We start from the raw sequence: 21,603 nt of genomic DNA on the forward strand, positions 1-21,603 counted from the left end.
ATCAACTTCTGCTTTCCCAAACCGCAGTGATGCTTTGTGTGTGTGTGTGTGTGTGTGTGTGTGTGTGTGTGCACCAAGCACAGCAGGATTCTTCTTCTTCACATGACTGCCTCTGCCAAAGAGTTTTGTTTCCAACATGACACCCACCAGTTGTCAAAAAAGCAACAATTACTYCTACAGTTGAACTCTGAAAAGAGAGCAGATGAATGATGGACTGTGAATACAGCTGCTGTTCTCTGTTCCCACTTTTTAGTTCACATCCTCAAAACCGACATGTTAAAAACACTCATTCCTGTTCATTTGTTGTTTTGGCAAAATGTCTCCATTTTAAYGTAGATTTCAATGAAATTCTCAAAAAACTGATTTTGGATGTACTTTGTTACAGTACTTAAGTAATTTTTATGATAATCTGTAATTTTATCTAGTATTTTCTAAAATCGTAACTTAGACTTTTATTTTGTTACATTCAAAACATAAAAATGATACTTTTACTACTTTACTTTACAATTTAACACCTCGTTACACGCTACAATTCTAATGTAACCAGAACTCATCATAAAAGGAGGTGTTTATGCACTCAAAAAATGAAGTGTTGAATTGACTTAACCAAGATATGTCAACAATTTACTCAAGTCCTTTTACTCATCAACCGCAGGACAGATTTTAATGAAACTCAGGAAATAATAATTCATCAGCAGCTTATTAAATACAGTCAATCCAATTCAAGATGGCTAATCAATGCTAGTCACTTMAGATGTTATCATCCATTAAATGGACGTTATTAGTCGTTATCTGTCCCACAGAATGGCTCCAGACCGACTTCAGACTGTTCCGACTGTGCTGCCTAGTGGGTTCCCCATCCCATAAAATGGCTTCAGACCATCAGCTGGTGAGGCATAAARCCACTWARGTTTTTATGCAATCTGGTTAATATGAGGCGTAAAGCCACTGAGGTTAATTTTAGAGAAAATGGCATGGCCTRCGATAAAGTAGACCGGACTCCGGCAGTAGCAGATTGTTGCATTCCAATGTATATGGCACTGGTAACCCACTAGGGGACACTGTCGGGACAGTCTGAAGCCATTCTATGGGACTGATAACCACTAATAACATCCATTTAATGGACTGATAACATCCGAACCAGCTGCCACTAAAGTGGTTACAATGCAGTCAGTTTTACAGATTGAGCTATGTGGTGTGGTAGCTGAGAGTCATCCCCAACATGGTTTTGAGCACAATGAGATTGTRCAATATCAAATGAGATCCTGCACAATTATTTTGAGTTTCAACAAATACTATAAGRCAGCAGGTAATATGGATTCCTTTAAGGAATGCTAGACCAGGAGTGTCCAATCCTGTTCCTCGAGGGTCGCTGTTCTGCATAGTTTGCTTGTTTTCCTGCTCCAACACACCTGACTGAGTGATTGAATTATGTCTTCATGTTCTGCAGAAACCTGTTAATCACACATTTATTAAAATAATCCATGTTGAAGCAGAAAAACCTCGAAAACATGCAGGATAATGGCCCTYGAGGACCAGGACTGGACCCCGCCCCCATGCTAGACCTTTAATTTTACACTGGTTCTGGTGAGAACCAAGATTCCTAAASAGCTCACAGTATGCACAGAGCGTTTACTTAATGTTGATCCTCTTCAACTCCTGTTGAGCATTCGGGTTGCTAAAAATAGCGACACGTACGCAGAGAAGAGAAAGAAGCAAAGGTTGATGTACGGGGTAGAAGAGAGCGCGCCTGATCACAGAGGATACAAGAAAAACAAGTAAACGAAGCAATAAGACCATATTTTCATGGGACATCAGAGAGGGTGGATAAGGAATAAAGAGGAAGAGGATGAGGAGGAGGAGGTGTTTGGCACGCAGAGTGAGCTGCGTGACACAAGGGCACAACGTGAATGTTAAAACATAGAGGGAGAGAAGAGGAGTGATGAAGAAGGGAGAGATGAGGGAAACCTGGAGGAGGTGATGAATGTGGGAGAAGCTGGAGCGATGATGAATCCACCCATCTTCTGGGAGAAGAAGATGAAGAGAGTGGGAAGCTCCAGACTGCAACTCAGTGCGGTAAAAGCAATAACGTGAGGCAAAACTCCTTAACGTCTGTAAAAAACTGAACTTTAAGGAACACAGTGTGAAACTTCAGGAGGAAGTTAGCAGAGGCTTTAGAAAACTGAACGGATATGAAGAGACTTGCAGTACACGGGGGAAGAATTAAATTGCTGTTTTCACAATGTAATTTTGATACTTGCAGTGTTTTTTTTTTCCACTAATAACATCAAAACTTTGGTTTCAGCTTTTCAAGACATTCCCCTGAAGTAGAGTTTTAATACAGCTGTGGGTAAATCTGAAAGTGGAGTTTTGCTTTCCTAAGCCAGGTTCAGCTGTTGCCCAAATTCCAACATTACCGTACATTCTATTAATCTAAGCTCAGAGAAAAAAAACGATGTAGGTTTTGATATCCAAACTGTACAAGAAGTGTAAAGAAAACCAAAAACATAAGAAACAAAGCTGCTGCCAGTGGTTCGTCACAATGGTAACCACACATTTATGTCTGTCACTCCTTGTTTACTGAGTTAACGAGAGGTGGAAAATAACACGGACTGAAAAGTAAACCTCAAACAAACCGTTGCTGTGTGGAATTTACAAAACAGATTTTAAAAACTCGAACCACGAGTAGCAGATGTCTCTGGTGATCGAACGCGGGATTTTTAAACCGCTTACGGGGTTTTATTTAGGAGATATGACATATTTAAATGATCTGTTGCTTTCAGTTTTGAAGGGAATAATTGAAGCTACATTAAAACTATGGAAGCTTGGGTGTACACTGGGCAAAATCGTACTGTGCGCATTAAATCGTCAGTAAAACTATGAACAACTACTATTTGCCACTTTGCAATAACTGCAATTGATGCCATGTGATGATGGCGTATTTTTGTCTACAACACTTTTTCAACACTAATCCCACAATTTTGTTTAATCACCTGTCACATCGGCGTAAACCTGAGTTTGAGGAAAGCCAGAAAATGCGGACCAAGGCCACAATGTTGGCCACATGCCAGTGCAATTGTCATCTATGCCACAGTTAATCGTGATACATTTTTATGTCAATATCGCCCAAACCCTTGTGTGCACTCTCTGGGAGAATTTGAGGGGAAACGGCAAGTCCTTCAGCAGCGAGAGACGCAGTTTRTGAAGAAAGACAAAAAATGCCTACATGTTGATGTATAATTTGAATTTTGTGCCGAAAAGAGCTGGAGCGGGAACAGGTTGTTCGCAAAAGATTTAAAAACTTTAGACGGCTCAAAGGTGAGAGTGACATCATCAACAGTTGATTGAACTTTGCATGGAAAACGGTTGTTTTTGTGCATTAAAATACAGCACGTAAATCTTGATCAKGGTGTTTCAGTCCTTACTGGCATCATTAATAAAACTCGTAGAGAATATCTCCGATGACATTGGCTATGAGACACTGCAGACCTGAACGTATCGCCGCTTCATCACAAGTATCACAATGACAGACRCAGCGGAGGCTCAGACTTACACCCAGTTTAGATCAGATCTGACATTTGACTTGTGCAGCAAAACCAAAACAGGTGGAGAGAAGCCAAGGACGAGGTCTGAGCTGACACGAAAAGTTTGAACCTGCAGGCAAACACTCCTTGGAATGACATCAGTGGGTTGTCGGTTTGATGCTCAGATGTGAAAGCAGTTTTCTCCCTCAGAACGCTTCGGCTTATTCTCCACTTCAAATGTGTTCCCTTTAATTGTGCTGCTTCCCCCTCGCTCTGCGAATGCTGACAGAACAAGAGAACAGCTCAACCGTCAAATACCGGGAGCACACGTTCGTTTCTGCTAGACCCTCGTTTTTTTTATTTTATTTTTTTCTTTCAATAAATCAGTATCTTTAAGTTTTATTTAAAGCGGAGCAAGGTCATCAGTGACAGCACCCTGTTGCTTCACCTGCTGGGAGTGGTTGGATGACCTAAGATGTCGAGACAAAGAGAGAAACTGGGTCTCTCTGTGCTTTGGTTGCATTTGCAAAAGGAAGTGAGCGTGTTGATAAGCATCTCCATGTCCGACAGCTCTGTTCTCCTCTGTGCCATGATGAGGAGAGGGTTTGGTGTGGAACCACAAGGCCGGAAGTGAAATACGACTCTATCTGTGCCATGAGGATTTAATCTTATCTGCACATATTCAGACTTAAACACACACAGTCAGCAGGTTTGAATCACAGTTCCCAGTCAATTTCACTGGATCAATTGAGTCATTGAGTCTGTTGCATAACAGTAACTTAGTCACCAGCATGGCAGAGCTGAAGCTGAGTGGTACACTGCTGCTGAAGAGATGCACTGCCCACACTGTAGGAGGACAGAGTGGGCGACGGAGAGGCCTCCGATGGGTTGTAAATAGTTAATGCAGGAGTTCTGGCCGAGACCTAGAAACCACACTGAACCCCTCCTGCTGTGTAATTAATCACAATGAGCTGCAGGAGACAGCTGTTAATAAACGGCTGGCTCGGCAGAGGCARCGGACCGCTGGGCTCAGGGTTAGGGGGACGTGCAAACGAGCAGTGGGTGATTCACTTCTGGGTCCCTGACCGTGGGGATGTGCAAAGGTGCTGCCACAGAGACAGAAAATCCACTTTCTGGACCTCGATCCTGCAGCTCTGGAGCTCCGCTGACGGTCCTCGCTTCTCGGAGCAGAATAAAAGCTGAAATGTGCAAACAGCTGGCTCTGATTGAAAACATTTTAGACCAAACACTGCCCTATGATGAGCAGGCATTCTTTCAGAGTTACATAACCGCTGATAATGGAGCATCTAGAAAACACAGCATCAATATTTTTGGTGCTCCACAGCAAATTCAAACTTACACCCAGAAGTCCATCTAATCAAAGTTTAATGGCATAACTTCTTCATCAACATTTTTTTGTATCATGGATGTATGCTGGGACAATAAATAGCTCAAAGCTGGTTCTTCTTCTCATTTAAAAATAAAGAATAGTTGTTGTTTTGCTGTGAAGCACATCAAGGCCTCTTTCTGAGCACTGATAGATTTTATGAGATGAGCAGAATTGTGAAACACGCTCCAGGTCATAACGCCTGGTCAGGTGAGTTCATGTATTCATATAAGAACAGGGACATATCTCAGCCTGTGGATGATAATAAGCACACTTACCCCATTGTTGAGGTTGAAATGAAAAGCGACACCAGATCACTGTTCCCTCTTTTTTTTTCTTGTTTGTTTTGTCTTTTTTTTCCGTTTTCCTGTCAATCCAAACGAATTTTTCAAGCTGACTGCTGCGTATGAAGGTGTTTTTCCTCTCTACACCAGAGCCTCCAGTGTTTCACCCAGGGTGCGTCTGCAGGAATCTGATGACAGCTGCTCCATTTCTCCCTTTTTTTACCCCCCTCCTTACTCCTCTGTCACCGCATGAATTCACGCATACATGTCGCTCCGCACATGGCACGGTGATCCGCTCCTCCGCTCCTCTGGCCGTGTGCTGAAGGGGAGGATGATGATGGAAAGGAGGAGGAGGAGGATGGAGCAGCAGAAGCTCTGGGTTCGATCCAGCGCAGATGACGATGATGGAGGTCCGACAGACGCGCTGCTGTTGTCGTGTAAATTACAGATCCTCGTCGGGAAAAGGGTGGAGAAGGCTGGCTGGCTGAACTGGGAAAAAGACAACCCTCATTTAGAGAGCGGAGAACGCGCAGCATCACTGTCCACGTCTCTCCGCCTCCCCCCACCCCACCTCCTCACAGGCTACACCCCCCCCCACTCTCTCCCCCGTCCAGCCTGTTCCCTTTATTAGCTGAGCCACTAAAGTATTCCTCTGCGCTTCTGCAACATCCGCTTCGCTTTCACAATAAATTCCAATAATAKTATCAGCAATATCATGGATCAGATTATCCTGCGGTGATTTATTGATCTGAGCTCAACCAGTGCCATATTTGCACCCCCCCCCCTCCCAGTCCCATTAAAGTCCCACATCTGGATGATGCATCCCCCTCCTACTCACTTCATATCCGTATCGAACTGCCGACGTCACGRCACCGTCCTCCGCAGTGACGTCACTCGGCGCTCGAGGGACCGATGCCGTTCGATGCTTTTTATTGTTTAAAATAAGTTCGTCTAAAAGAAGCACAGAGCTGCCAGGGAAACTGAAGCACTGACAAATCAGAGGGGTTTTCACAATCAAAAAAATGCTGCTTTGTTAGTGAAGTGTATGGAGTCATCCTATGTGTCAATAAAGGAGTTGTTTGTTCTTAAATTAATGACTCAGCAATTCCTTATAAGGATGGGAAAAATTTTGCTAATCCTTACCTCACTTGTTAAAAACCGCTTTCAGTGGTAAACATGTTTGTGTGTCTTAAAATACATTTCAGGAGCAAACTCCTTTACCATAGAAGGAATGCMTGTAGGTTCATCCTGTTTTGTTTACTTCTGGGTGTGGTTGAAGGTTATAAGAAGAAGGGATGACTCAGAAAAAGTCTCTTAATTCGGTTCAGGCTGTTATTCTGAATAAACCTCACTGTTCAAGAATAACTTTTGTCTACAGAGTCATTTCTTTAAGCACTCCATCACTGCTGACGTTATGAAGACACAGAGGAAAGGTCATCATTAAAATACACTTCATAAGCCTATTAAAGTTTCAGCTTATGTAGGCAACAGAATTCCTATTAGTCATTATTAGCCTAGTTAAACTATTTTTATTTTCTTCTGAAAATATCACAATGATGAAGTGGGCTACCATATTTACCATAGTAGTAATATAAAAAAATCAGGAAAAACAATAGTGTGAATGCACCTGTGTTGTTCATATGACTGTGGATAACAGATAAAAGCTGTTGATAGCAGCCATAGTGATTTTACAGAACTTATTTGCTTCGTTGACCACATGCAAATCAACCATTCGGCTACAGTAGTCTCTTATTTTAGGTTTAATTTAAACAGTTTGAATCAAGAGTCACGTATAAATAAATGTATTGCATTCATTTCACTCCGCAGTAAAATTTAGTAAATCTGATGTTTTGACTTTTTGCTTCCTTATTTCAAATTCGGTGAATTTTCCCTTTAAACCAGAAAAGGACGCGTCCCCTTTAAATACAAAATGCTTACGTCATGACGTCAATGCGGAGGTTTGCGTGCAAATAACTTTTTTTTTTGTTTTGTTTACATGTGTGGTGAAAGCTATAGGTAAGTGGAAAGGAATATAAGGATTTATCTTTTAGAATAAAACGTTTTCAACATTTAGTGACACGTTATCATAGGTTAATATTTTTATATACTAACTCAAAAGCTGTTGTAACTTTTTTTCTACCCAAAAATGAATAACTGGCGGTCGCGCTGCTAGCTTGCTAACAGTAACACCGGTAAGTTTCGATGTCCTCGGCTGCTGTTTGTTGGAGGCTAGGATCAGTCATTTTGATAGCAACTTTCAGGCTATTCCTTTCTTGTATTTGAATCATGTTGTTTTGTTTTCATTCGGGTACCAGCCAAGTTGATGCCGGGGCTTCGTGAGGTAGCGCAGGATGTTTCAGCCGGACCACGCGACTCCGGGGTCAGCTTATAATAGCCTGAAGTCACCACAAGCACCCCTGCATTATAACCACCGTCATTCAGCCCCGGAAGTTGCTAACAGGTGAAATCACATGTTGAACTAGTAAACAAGAGACTGAAGACTGTTCTCTTTGGGTTCTTCAGACAAAGAAACACATTTTTGATGCCAGCAAATGCAGAAAGAAATAGGATGATGGTGAAAATCTTGTATCTTGAGATTTTTATTTTATGTGTAGTCGCCCTCTTGGATTATTGTTGCTGCTTTTTAGGATTTTTATGCTCGAAACTGAACTAATTCAAACTATTTTTATTTTTTATTTTTATCTATTTGTTTAAGAACTGTGTTCAAAAGATACAAAATAACCCCAAGTTTAATGGCTTTTTTTTGTTTTGTTTTAGAGCACGGAAACCCATTCAAACCAAAATAGGGAACTTAGGCAGAAAGAGAAGGTAAGAATATATAAGAGATTGCACTTGACGGATTTTGGGGGTGGGGGGGTGGGGGGGTATACAAAATCAACTTTTTTGAGCTTTGTGTCATKTTATAATGTCATTCCCTCATCCAATTCATACCCAGAGTGTTGTTTTGACTCCTTCATATATGTTTGAGAAATCCTTGAATCTCCTGTGGTAGCCACGTGGAGCTGCCTAAATGCTTGCTGGTACAAAGTACCACCTATTTCTATATAGCACCTCCCTGGCAGCAAAAGCTCACACCAGACACAAAGACATTGCCAAAAATGCTAAAAGACACAGAGTTTTTTCCCCTCACTTAGAAAGTGAGGGGGAAAAGGCACATTGCAATATTTACTAATATTATTGCCATTACAAGCTTTTTGAATACCATGCAGCCCTAGTATAGAATTGAGCYATGTGCCTTGAAATAAGCAGTACCCCCCATTTAAAGGTTTCTATCTGTATGCAGTTGTGTTTTGTGGCTCCACAAAGCACACCAGAAGACAGTGGAGACTGACAATCATTTATTCCTCACTTCCTCTGATTATTTTTGCTTTCTGAATATTTTTGTTTTTGTCAGCCACCATGATCCTGACATAGGGAGCTTACCTCGTTATGAATGGAAGACGCCACCACCCACCCCTACAGTTGTCCCTCCACAAACACCAACTATCACCAACAGGCTCAAGTACGACATGCATTCTTTAACGACTCAGCCGTTTTGTCTTGTGTTTCTAATACGTTAACTTTAGTTTTCTGAGCATTTCTCATGTTTTCGTATGTCTGATGTTTTTCTCAGGAGAAAAAAACCCAGCTATGATACTCATGTTGCGAAGCGCCAACACCTTGACTCCTCTCCCCATCCATCAACAGCCGCCCCTAATACTTGGTCCCCTCACCCCCMTCGTTATCCTGACCCAGCGGAGCCGTCGAGATCATTCCTTGAGGGTCTTGTTCACTTTTTTCCCAATCCACRCTTCTTTACCCCGCCACAGGTCCCAGAAAGCCCCAACGGTCTACAGGTGTTTGAAAAAGACAAGGTACATCCTGATTATACACTGCTCAAAAAAATAAAGGGAACACTTAAACAACGCACGCTAACTCCCGATCTTAATCAATGAAATATTTGCATTGAGTACTTTGTTCTGTACAGAGTTGAATGTGCTTCACTAAAGTTTGATTTACTTGGACTTAGCGTGCRTTGTTTAAGTGTTCCCTTTATTTTTTTGAGCAGTGTATATTAACCTGCAGCTGACCTTTACTGCATTTTCAGATATAATTTGGTTTAGTCAGYGCTAAATATATACATTTATTTGTGCACTCAGCTGAGTGATCAGATGTTGGAGCTGTTTGAGTCATGCAAGCAGCAGTTTTCAGATTTGGAACGGAAGGAGGTGTTGCGAAACCACCTGCAACAAGAGATACAGCAGTTGTATGCAGGTGTGTATTCAACAGACACTCATTAGTCTTGGTCTCATGTTCTCTTTTATATTTTAAACACATCTGTTTGCCACAGTGGCGCGGCTTTACATGACCGGATCTTCTATGAATGGACTGGGCTGTCGCAGCAGTGATGCTGATCTGTGTCTTGTCATCACGGGGAATGTAAGTTTGTACTGCTGTGTTCTGTTTCTTTTGTCCAACCAGTAAAATCCTACATATTTCTGAACATCTACTCTTCTTTTTTTTTTCTCCAGAAAAGGCCTGACCCTATTTCTGTCCTTAATCAACTCAAAAGGGCATTTGGAACCCTCCGTAAGTGGTTGCATAACTGGTTTTGCAAAACCAAAGATTTTAAACAATAAGCAGTCATTTTTAACAGTCAAAAATGCTGTTTTTTCCCATCTTAATTGCTATTTCTTGGATGGCTATTTGTTAAAAATGGGAAATATTGTGAACCTTTTTGAGTTCTTGTGTCATTTTTGTTTTTCACTTGTTGTGTTTTTCCACCTCCACCAGGTGGCGCTGTTTACTCAGTGGAAAAATAATCTCAGCTTTATAGAAAAAAAGAAACTCCTAAATCTTATAATGGATATTTTTGTTCTAGCCTACATTGAGGGGATTCAGCTGATAAAAGCTAAAGTACCAATTCTCAGGTTCAGAGAGAAAGGCAGGTAGGAGACAAACAGTCACTAAAGCTGTTTTTTAAAACAAATAACCTTAATTAAATACATGTTATGTGAATATTAGTCTCTGCTAACCTTCTCAGTGATCTGGAGTTTGATCTGAATATCAACAACACGGTGGGCATCAGAAACACATTCCTCCTGAAAAGTTACGCTAATGGTGAGTGAAGTGATCAAATGTTTGTTTTCATTTTAAATGAGGTGAAGTTTTGATTGTTTATTCTGTGAATGAGAAGTGCTCCTGTTAGGTTGGTACTGGTTTTGAGCTGCTGTGTGTGTGTGTGTTGCCTCTCTCAGCTGATCGCAGGATCAGACCCCTGATCCTTGTCATAAAGAAATGGGCACGACATCATCAGATCAACGACGCCAGCAAAGGAACGCTGAGCAGCTACACGCTGGTGCTGATGGTCCTCCACTACCTCCAGAGTCAGCGCCTTTAAATATCCAGGAGCATTTGTTTTTCATCCTGTCCTTACTTTTGTTCAGTCTCAGCTTTTATCTCGTGTTTTTTTTACCAGCTCTTCAAGAACCAGTCCTCCCATCTCTACAAAGGGATTTCCCAGTGAGTAGTTTGTAGTTTATTTTGGTATTTCTCATTAAAAATGTCTTAAGTACTGTATACCATTTTGCTGGGTCACTCAGTTTAAAGGCTTTGTACTTTTTTATTTTTTATAGCACTGTTTTAATCCCTCCATGAACATCGACATGGTTCCAGAAGGACCCAAACACATCCCTCCCTACATATCAAGAAACCAGTCCTCTCTGGGAGAGCTGCTGCTGGGTTTCCTCAGATATTACACCACACAGTTCAGGTACGTCCCAAAACCTTTCATCTTCATCGTTTCCAGTGCTGCAGAAGGGTTCATGTCTTCCTTTTTTTTTTAATTGCTCATTGCTCCGGTTGCTTGTATCTTCCTCTTCTCCCCAACTTGTTTCTTCCTCCAGAGGTCTTCCTTCTGTCCTCACCTTCCTCTGTGCTGCATCCTCCTCTCTGGTTTTATGTTTCTGGCTGAGGGGCAGCAGCAGGTGGGACCTCTGGCCTTACACAGCTGTGTTCCCTGTGTTTGCAGAATGTCTGATACTCAAATGTGCAGTGCCACTTTTGAAAAGCTGAACTAAGACCTGCTACACTGCCGTGTSTTATATAATCTATGAGGTGGTGTCAAAACGGGCCTCATAGTTTAGATATGAACATATTTTTTGTCCATCCTCAACAAAAAAATTGCACATTTTGCATTTAGCGTGAGTAATCAGTTCACAAACTGTTGCTGCTTGCCTCGTAATCACATGACTTTGGCAGTAAGTTCACTAAAGGTGTCTGTTTGCAATAAATGATCCTGCAGCTTTTCTTATTTACTGTGTGTTTTTTTTGTACATAGCTCCTTAAAAGTGTAATAATGCTAATGGTCTTTAAGGGGTTGGACGTTGTGCTTACTTTTTGACAAAAAGAAGACACTGGATAATGTTTTTGTTGTGTTTTATTTTTGCTTTAAAGTTGGGAAAAACAMGTGATCTCGGTACGAGAGGCCACAGCTTTACCCCGGACCAATTCTCTAGAGTGGAGAAACAAATTCATATGTGTGGAAGGTAAATATTTCAGCAGAAGGGTCTGTGTATTTGTCATCAGTTACTTTATTGAATTTACAGTATGACATGAAAAAATGGTTAATTTCTTAGGTTTTTCCTGGTATTTTTACAACATTAAAATTTTAAGTAGACTTAGAGGCTTTAAGTTTGAACATAGTTTCTCCTAAAGTATAACGCACTGAGTCAGCTGGACCACAAGAACAAACTGTGAAAATGTGAGTGTTTCTTGTATTGTAGTTGTGTTTGTGTTAGAAAAATAAGACAAGCATTTAAACACCGCAAAGATTTATTTAGTTTTTTGATAAAAGCACGTCACCCAGCATGGAACAAGTGGAACATTTGCTTTGAAAGTTGTCCCACACTGTGATGCAGCAAATATTTTGTTTCAGAGCCATTTGAGAGAAATAATGTCGCCCGGGCCGTTCACGAGAAGCTCAAGTTTGATCTCATTAAAGCTCAGTTTGCAGAGGTGCGTTCCCGTCACCGTGTCACACACTGCTCCTGTTTCAAACCACTCAGACCTGATGTTGCTCACAATCCTGTCTCTGATTGTCCAGTCATGCCGAAGACTGCACGTAATGAAGGACCTGAATTCCATCCTCCCGGTCAAAATCGTCATAAGCAAGGAGTTATCCAGGAGATAGGAGGTCCCTCCAGGATCCGTGTGAAGACTCTGGGTTGTGATGAGAGACCCTCTCACAGATAAACAGGCTCTTGGACTTCAAACTCGGGACGTTTGGGTCGCTGTCCTTGTTTCTTGTAGCAGATCTAGTAAAGACGTGTCTCTCAGTGACAAATGTTTTGGCTGTATGTGTAATTTATGTTGGTGCAGTCCCCCAAGATGGGAAGAAAATGTTTATTATTTCAGAAAACAGAGAGCTTTGAAAGCAATATCCTGTTAACGATGGTTGGGGAGAGATGCTGCTCTGAAGCAGGAGAATGTGCTTTTTTTTATTGCTGCTACACGACCTTCTTAATTTAAATATCTTCTCACACATTTAACTGGTTTAAATGGAACAGATAGCATTTATGTTTAAAAATCTAATCTCTGCTTTATTTATATCTGATCTGAGCCGCATCATTTCTCATCTATTATACTGTGGTGTAAAAACTACAGATTTTTTTTCTTTATAATTAAAGCTTCCCTGCTTTTCCGCTGTATTCAAACTAAGTTTTTCTGAAATCTGAGCTTGTTTTGTTCAGCTTAATAATTTAACTCAAAGACATCATTTGTTCAGATAATTGCTCTTTGTCTTCAGTGGCAGTCATTAATTAGATTAATTTCATCATTCCCCAAACTCCTTTCTTGTGCTTTGAAGAGTTTGAAAGTTTATTTTTCTTGCTCTCTTTCCTGGTTTTGTGTAATTTGAACTAAAGTCTCGACCACGCTAAAGGAGGTGCCAAAACGTGATTAAATTATAAACTTCTGATTGTCTTTTTGTCTGACCCATCTGTGTGTTCTCAATAATACTTGCTGACACACAGTCATTGCATTTTATTTTTTGAAAGTAAAAAAAGTGGCATGAACATCGGTATACATAAATAGTTAATTTTTCTCTGTCAGCATGAACATCTCAATTTCATAAAAGTATTTTGTTTTTCATTTTTACTTTTTATGTGTTTGTTCTAGCTCATTCACAAAAAAAACTCTTGCCAAACACCGGGATTAAGAAGTATTTCAATGAAACCACTTTTTTTACAAGTGTTTCCAGGTTTCATATTTTCTAACATTGACTCATTATTTACCATCACAGATGTTGACTTATGCAGCTGTATCAAAACATATTATTTCTCTACCTGACGATGTGTATATAAAAAACAGGTATTCTTAAACCGCTTTGCTTCAATTTATATTTAACAAGCTCTGCTCTAAGAAATAAAAGCATATTGTTCCCCTAAACTCATTTCTGTTTGATAGATTTTCAATTMCCCCCCCCCCCCCAAACTGAAAAGTGTTCCAGACTTTGTTACATTTAACAACCAAAACATATTTATTAATAGATCCACCAGAGGCTCTGAAACTGTTTTATCACATATGGTTGTATTCTGTAAATAATAAAATCCTTTAAAATGTTTGGCAAATTATTGTGTTTTTTTATTGTATATTTGTGAAYGTTAGGTTTATTAATAAAATGGGCATTTCTTCCTATTTTTTTCTGAGAAGGGATGAAAACTCTGGAAAAACATCTTTTTTTTTTACATTTTTGTTGCCTTTTCATTTCAAGAAAAAACTTCAACAATTTTCCTTTTTGATTTGATTTGATTTATTTATTTAACAGGAAAAGTTTATTAAAAATCAAGCCTGACTCAGCATAATTGCTGTTTTACAGCAGGTTCCTGTTCTGCAGCACATAAACACTCAGAATTACAGCATCACAATCACATCATTATACACCACAGACACAAAGACAAACAAGCATACCAAATTTCAGGAAGGCAGCATTTGCAAAATAGGACGTCTAAATATGAGCACAACAAAAAGTGCCCAGCAGATGGCAGACAAGATTCTTCAAGGGCTGTAGTTTTGAAATGGACTTTATGTTTTGAGGAATGTCATTCCATGCTTTAGTATAAACATAGAAGAAAGACCTCTGGCTGTAACAGTTTTTAAAAGTTGGTAATATCAGTTGTCCTTTTGTAACAGATCTAGTTGAATGACCACTTCCAGAATCTGATTTGTGCAGCAATGCACAGAGTTCTATAATTGGCACCTTGGAAGATCTGAAAATATATATTAATACCACTATACAAAACACAATTCTGAAAAGTCAAGGCATCAGACAATGAAAGAACTGTACAGTGATGAGTCCAACCAGGAAGTTTTTCATGAATTTTGTAGGCCCTGTTGTAGAGCCTAACTATGGGTTCTAAGATTTCATTTGTTGTAAGAGACCAAACAGGTAAACAGTACGACATGGTTCAGAGTATAATGGCATGAAGATAGATATTTGAAACAGAAGATGTCATATTATATTATTAATTTTGTCATTTGTTGTCATTCTTTGAATCTTTATAAATTGTGTTGCTGGCCTAAAATGCACACAATGTTGGCTTTTTAAAATAAAATAGCATTTTTAATGAAGAAATGGGAGAGTATTAGAGTTTGAGCTGCAGCCCATTTTAAAGTTGAAAGTTGAGCGTTTCCATCAGGAACACTTATTTTGACACTCAAAATCGTCGCAGAACTCAGATTTGAGTATGACTGGTGGAAATCTAGATGTCCTGTTCTCCTCAGCCTGGCTGTCCAGTACTCTTCCTGGTTTTTGTTTGGTGGTTTGACAGCTTGTTACACTGAGTTTTATGACTTCTGCTCAGTGCCAGCCCTGCTGAGGGGGGGTGATGGGGGCTGAATGCCTTACAAGATGTGTGCCTGGCTTTGACTAGTGTTGCCTCGCAGCTGCAGGGGAACCAGGGCGGGTTACTGTTTCAGCATAAGGCCTATTTTTAACTTGGGGGTTTTGAACTTAAAGCCACATCACTTCAGTTGTCCGATAACTACTGGCTCACACAAGAATGCACCATGATTAAGGTCTCCTCACATCTAATGATTCATTCTCAGGTTCACGTGATTGTCTCAACAGCTAATGACCATCTTTCTTATTTCTCTTATTCGCCCCCTCTTATCTCCACTCCCATTTTCACCTCCAACCCCCTCGCTCTATTTCTGTCCCTCGCTGAGTCAGATGCACAGCCCCTACTTTAGAATGACACAAACAGGCAGACCAATTCTCGATTCAGATTGACTGAACGCTAAAACACACAAAAAAACTCACCTCTGGAGACTAAAAACAGAAATGGAGGAATGTGAAAGTCTGGACTCGGAGATGACGGAGCTTCAGGRGTTGGCCTCAGATGCCATCAGCCAGGACGATGAAGATGAAGTGGAAGAGCTACACAACAGGTACTTCTTGTTTGGTTTTGCCCCAACAGTGGATCAAGAGGTTTCTTTTATTCTGAGGAAAGAACTCACTGAATGTTGATAAATGGATAAAAAACCTCTGGTGTTTGTTTTTTTTCACATTATTAACTTTCAAAGATAAAAAAAAAAGCATGAATGAAACATTTTGTGAATCCTTTCAACACATTAACTCACAGCAGAAAGTTCAGTTGTAATATTTATTGTCCCATGTTTTTAAGTATGCTTTAAATTTTTGCCATGGCATAAATAGTAGAAGACACTGATATGTTGGCTGTCTCAGGGAAAGCCAGGTATCTCCTCTCTAAGATTACTGGAATGACGCTTTGGGACGTCACCTTGCCGTAACTCAGCAAGGGTTGAGATGTATTCATAGCCTGGGGAACAGCTCTTAGAGCATTTAATCATTGGTTTTTTTAGCTCATGGCTCACACCGGCAGCCTGGTAGTTGTCACCTGGTCTAATTTTCGATTCAATTCAAATTCAAAAATACTTTTTTGATCCCAGAGGGAAATTAGGTGTTGAATAATAATATCGGGGATCTTCACTGCTCAAGTAATCCTCTTGAGAACCAGAGTTATGTGTTACCTTGTTTTCAGCTCAGAGTTGTTCGGCAGAGCAAATAACGTGTGAATGCAGGTCAACATGTTATCCCAGGATGTTTTGGTTTGATTCATTGGTTTGTTCCTTGCTTGCATTTCCAAGAGCCGTGCTAAAAAAAAGATCTCCTCTTGCTTTCAGGCTGTCCAGTAACTCCTTTCCTCTCCTTTGAAGSGACACCAACAGCCTGCTCTAACTCTGCTCGTTGATTTCTTCTTCAGCTTGCGTGAAGTCGTCCAGGACCCGTCGGTGAAGCCCAAGCTCCAGTGCCTCATGGTTGACCCGTCGTTCTCCATGGTGACGGTCCAAAGTGAGGACAGCGGTATCGTCTGGGAGACGGCTTCCAGCCGTTGTTCGACTCCCTGGGCCTCTGAGACCAGTTCCACTTCAGAAGCTTACAGCATGGAGGGCTCTGGGGGTGCAGGGAAGATCACGATCGTCTTTGAYGAGGAGAAGGTGGTCCGCAGGAGGACGAGGTCTGGAAGCAGGAGCAGCAGGTTGGGGGACTGGCTGAGCAGACCCGGCAGCTCTAGATCAGCTTCAGCTTTGGGAGTGGAGAGGCCGGAAATGGCGGAGGTTTCTCTTCCTAATGTCCAACAGGAGAAAACCACAACAGAGAGGGACTTGGAGGAAATAAAAAGTAAGGATCAGCAGTTGTTCAGTTTGATTTCTGAGGGTTATGAGATCCTGAACATTAGAGTCCCTTCCAAACTCCCCACTGTGGATGAGGAGGAGGCCACAGACCTGCAGGACAATTTGTCTTATCTGGACCAGACTCCCAAGATCAAGTCCCGAAACCAAAGTGACTGGACTGAATTCAAGGATCATGATCAGCCAAAGGGAGAGGAAATACACACTGAGGTAGGATTTATTTTTAAACACAGTTTGATTRACGTCATGGGTTTAAGTGTTTCAAATATCTTGAACTGAGTTGTTGATTTTGATCTCTCCACAGCCTTCAAAACAAAATACCTCCCAGCTGTCAGCAGACAAAGACAATGGAAGCAGAACCACGCAGAAAGACAATGCTAGTGATATTGACTACTTTGAAAATTTTACACTTTTGGATGTCGTGGCTCCGGGAGATCAAGCATCAGAGCTGCAGGAGGAGGAAGGTCAGCAGCCACCAACAAAACCCCAAACAGAGGAGCAAAAACCTGTGCTTGTGAAACACATGAGCACAGATAGCCCCTCTTTCACCGAGGACTCTTTTGAAGTAGTGACAGACGTGGAGATTGTTGGGGAACACCTAGATGAGGTCTTCTATGGAGAAGGACCCCCCGCTGATGTGCTGCAGCAGAGGGGAGACGGGGTGGGCGAAGCCAGGGTGAGAACAAGACGCGAGAGCCAGAGGTCCACGAAGGAGAGCGGCTCAGTGTTGTTCGCTTGTGAGGAGACCACTCTCACTCCCATTTTCATCTCCCCAGGACCTCCGAAGATCATTGACCCCATACTCCTGGAGGAGCCCAGAGCCATGTCCTTCATGTACTCGGACCTTTACGAGGATGCCGTTGGCGAGAGGAGGAGRAGCGATGAGGAATACTCCGAGGCGGGGAGCGTGACGTCTGAGAAGTCCTGTAAGAGGCGGTTCTCGGAYTCGGAGGAGACGGACGGGTACCTGGAGAAGTTCATTTTGAAAGACGAGACTCCAGCGGTGGATGTTCAGCCAGAGTTGGTGGATGACTCGAGTGAAGGGCGGATGGTTTGGCCGCAGGGGAAGTTTGAAATGACTGGCTCTTTAATAAGAGCACCTCAAGAGGAAGAAGCGGAGGAAAAGACAAAGAAAACAGAGGTGAAGAAGCAGGAGGCCAGTACTGGAGTGAGTGATGAGAAGAGGGAAGTTGTACCAAAAGCAGAAGAAACGGAAGAAATGCAACCCTCCATCGTGGCTCAGGAGCAAGCTGTGAGACAAACCTCAGGAGAATCAAACCAGCAGCTAAAACCAACAAAGGAGCAGATGGAGAAATGCAAACATGAGGTGAAAACAGATCAAACTGAGCTGCTGGAGCCAAAAACAGAAAGGCTACTTAAACCTCACCAGATGGAAATGAAAGCAGAAACAAGTGAGGAAAATCAGAGGAGCGAGGAAAACAAGCAACGCAGCCTTGACACAGAGCAGGCGTGTCAGACACACAAAATGTCCAAGGAGCCTCTGGTGACGTCACACATGGCAGCACCTGAAAGCAGAGAGGAGATACTCGAGTCTGAAACAGAAAACACTGAAAAGGGTCCGTCTAAAGAAACGGCCGCTCAATCAAAGATGGTGGCAACTGATCAGAAAGCAGCAACTCAGTCAGAACCAGAGGCCTCCGCTCAAGTGACACCTGAAAGCAAAACCTTYGTAAAACCCCTCGCAGAAACAAAGAGCTGCACCGAAACATGCCTGAGCGAGACAAAAGAAGCAGCTCCTGAAGAGGTTTTGGAGGTCATGGCTGACCGTAACCGCGATTGTGAGCTAAAGACSCAAGTTAAGACGGAGCTTCAGGATGCAGCAGAGGCAAAAACTGCAGCTCCTGAAGGAGAACAACTACAGAAGTCTTCACCACAGGAAGACGCTGCTGAGATCCTGAGTGAAACTGATCAGGACTCAGAGGTTAAAAGCAGAATTTTAAGTGACGTCATCCAACCTGCGATGCCTGAGGAAGTCAAAACAGAATCAGATGAGAAACCTCAACAACAGATTGACGATGAACAAAGAGTGACAGGAAGTGAATCCAATGAGTCAACACCAGAAACCAGTTCTAAAACACCCACAGAGCTCACTGAGGTTTGTGTTCAGGATGTTGTGAACGTTGGAGACGACTTCATCCTTCTTGTTCCAAAGGGACAAGCTGTAGAGATGGACATAGAGATTGGTCAGTGGACCGAGGCGACGGGAAAAGACACAATCTCGCCACCTGAACCTGATCATACTGAGAAAGTTCAGGCACCAGAGCSTCAAGCTGAAGAAGAACCAAAAGTTTTGGTTGAAGGACTTCCCAGCACTTATTTAGACAAAGAAGATTTACCACTGCTGCCTGAAGAAGACTCTGAGGAGCAGAAGATTGAAAGGGATTTAGAGGAGGACAAAGCCGTCATTTCTCCACTTAGGAGTTTCACTCCCCAGGAGGAGTTATCTGGGCTTCATATAACACAGTCAGAATGGGTAGACGAACAAATAAAGGTAGACATGTATGAGACAGAGGATGTACCAGAGGTAAATTTCCCTAAAGAGGATGCACCGTGTACCGATGAGCAGAGTGAAGATGCAGGACAACATACGGAGCGAGATGAGGCCGTTTTAGGTGCTCCAGATGAAACTGTTGCTCTGCTTGGATATGAAATGATATCTGAGCAGGAAGCACAAGACAGGCCAGAGGAAAGGATGGAGACGGAGACCGAGAAGGAGCAGAGGGAAGAGCTTTTTGGTGACGATGTCATCATTGAGGCTGATTATGAGATCATCGACGCAGAGGAGGAGAGTCAGGCCCGGCTGGCTGTTGAGCTGCAGGGTCTGGACTGGTTCTGCTCCACCTGTGAGTGTCTGCTGTCAGAGGATGAGTACATGTCGGAGGAGCACCGCAGCCATGAGGTGAAGTTGGTGGAAAAAGCCTACGAGGAAGTCAAGGTGAGGAGATGAAATGTAACAGGATATTGTTGTTTATTATCTCTGAATGTTTAGTAGATTTTTCCTGAAGCAAAATAGAAACAGACTGATGACAAACTGAAATCTAATTTTGGCACGTAAAACAATAAAGTAGTCTTGATATTATGACCCTTCCTTTCACCACAACAGGCTGGATGGATTGCAGCCWAAATGTCGACTTGTTWCAGCGCGCTCAGTGGAAAAGTCTGRCGTTGCTTCAGGAAGTAGAAAATAAAGTGATTTGTAAACACATACTGTTTTACAATAAAACCTCAAAAATATATACATGTATTCCAAAATATTTGGGAATGGTTAGCATTTAGGCTGCAAACACAAWGCAAAACCCTTAATACACAGAAACAGTGTGGATAAAGTTGAGACCTAAAATTTGTTTGTTATCCTCAGAAAGAAATCATTGAGAGATCAGAAAATATTAGATTCACCAGGAACAATCAAGGAAGAGATTTAAATTAATATTGCACTTAATTTAGTCAAATACTAAACCTGCAATGAAGAAGTTGGTGACATTTTTTAATACTTTATAATAAAGGTACCCTTATAAATTATTAAAAGTGACAAATGCAGTTGTTAACATTTATTAAACCAGTAAGCATTTATAATGCATTAATTAAAAGAACAATATCTTTCCAAATAGTGGGCCAACGTTTTTCTCGACTTCATGTTTTCTCTATTCTTCTTTTTTTAATGTTCTGATTTTAAGTATTTGTCAGTAAGTTATTCATGTAAGCACTTTGAACGTTTTGTTAATAAAATGTTTGTTTTGTCATCTAAAGTTATTCAGGTTTATAAAAGCAAGCTGAGCAACTATTATAGCAACATAGGACATTTTTATAAATGAGAGTTCAGCTTGTTTTATAAATGCTTATTAATCTTTTATAAAGTGTTTACAGAGTTACAACAATCCTATTATCCATCCATCCATCCATCCATTTTCTGTACACACTTCTTCCTTTTCAGGGTTGCGTGGGTCACTGGTGCCCATATCCAGCAGTCACAGTGCGAGGGGCGGGGTACACCCTGGACAGTCCTATAACAATCCTATTATTAAAGCGAAAATAAATCATTATGAAGCCTTATTGTGAACGGCCAATATTTTGAATCTTTTTATAAGTGCTTATAAAGAAAATTTAAAGTGTTTACAATCTAATAATAACCTAATTCTAATGAACGTCTTGAAAAGTGCATTCTTCTTCTATTTTCAAGCACAGCCCTCATTCAGTAGGCTTCTCACAAAAATATGTATTTGTTACAAAAACTTCCATTGATCTGATCAGTTTATTGTTGTTGTTCACCTTTAATTTTTGTAAATTTTAAGCTCAGCTACAACTTCTTTTTGATAAAAGAACGAGACGAAGCAGACGCTGTTGATTTTGGCTGCAACACTGAGAAGTATTTGTCATTTAAATTAGAGGAAAAACTGGGAAACGTGGCATTGGATGACACTGAGGCAGGCTCTGTGTTTTTGCCTGATGCTGTATTTATGTGAGATTCTGACAGCTGGACAGTAGAAAGATCAAAGGTTGACCTCAGCTCAGAGACGTGCAGCAGATTCAGATGCACCACATAGCCGGAAACTGATCCTGACAAGTAGGGATGTCCGATCCAGATTTTTTGGCTCTCGATACAATCCGATTTTTTTAATGATTAGTCTTTCCGATACCGATCCGATAACTTTGTTTTTTTATTTCTTTCCAAGTG

General features: G+C 41.3%; 3 protein-coding genes across 4 annotated transcripts in view; 2 read left to right on the forward strand and 1 right to left on the reverse strand.

Moving 5' to 3' along the window:
- homer1b (homer scaffold protein 1b) overlaps window positions 1-5,771 on the reverse strand; it is a 25,892-nt gene extending 20,121 nt beyond the window's left edge. Inside the window, exon 1 of the mRNA XM_014008425.1 lies at window positions 5,190-5,771. Coding sequence (XP_013863879.1) covers window positions 5,190-5,194 — 5 coding nt within the window. The 5' untranslated portion in view covers window positions 5,195-5,771. The remainder of the gene's footprint in view (window positions 1-5,189) is intronic.
- A 1,382-nt stretch (window positions 5,772-7,153) lies between these two features.
- On the forward strand, window positions 7,154-13,825 carry tent2 (terminal nucleotidyltransferase 2). Of its 2 annotated transcripts, XM_014008427.1 has the most exons (17): window positions 7,154-7,211; window positions 7,369-7,387; window positions 7,511-7,656; window positions 7,974-8,024; window positions 8,611-8,718; window positions 8,830-9,070; window positions 9,356-9,470; window positions 9,547-9,635; window positions 9,728-9,785; window positions 10,078-10,144; window positions 10,240-10,316; window positions 10,454-10,582; window positions 10,675-10,718; window positions 10,832-10,968; window positions 11,652-11,743; window positions 12,133-12,212; window positions 12,301-13,825. In XM_014008427.1, exons 3-17 carry the CDS (start codon window positions 7,547-7,549, stop codon window positions 12,385-12,387), a joined length of 1,485 nt encoding a protein of 494 aa, XP_013863881.1. In that variant the 5' UTR covers window positions 7,154-7,211; window positions 7,369-7,387; window positions 7,511-7,546; the 3' UTR covers window positions 12,388-13,825. The 2 variants fall into 2 exon arrangements, with proteins under 2 accessions (XP_013863881.1, XP_013863883.1); XM_014008429.1 differs by lacking the exon at window positions 7,369-7,387 and having other exon boundaries at window positions 7,178-7,211.
- A 1,366-nt stretch (window positions 13,826-15,191) lies between these two features.
- Window positions 15,192-21,603, forward strand: part of cmya5 (cardiomyopathy associated 5) — a 14,377-nt gene continuing 7,965 nt past the window's right edge. Inside the window, exons 1-3 of the mRNA XM_014008430.1 lie at window positions 15,192-15,644; window positions 16,481-17,120; window positions 17,215-19,866. Of these exons, the coding sequence (XP_013863884.1) occupies window positions 15,538-15,644; window positions 16,481-17,120; window positions 17,215-19,866 (3,399 nt within the window). The 5' untranslated portion in view covers window positions 15,192-15,537. The remainder of the gene's footprint in view (window positions 15,645-16,480; window positions 17,121-17,214; window positions 19,867-21,603) is intronic.

This window comes from Austrofundulus limnaeus, unplaced genomic scaffold (assembly GCF_001266775.1).
Source record: "Austrofundulus limnaeus strain Quisiro unplaced genomic scaffold, Austrofundulus_limnaeus-1.0 Scaffold49, whole genome shotgun sequence".
Taxonomy (NCBI): Eukaryota; Metazoa; Chordata; class Actinopteri; order Cyprinodontiformes; family Rivulidae; genus Austrofundulus; species Austrofundulus limnaeus.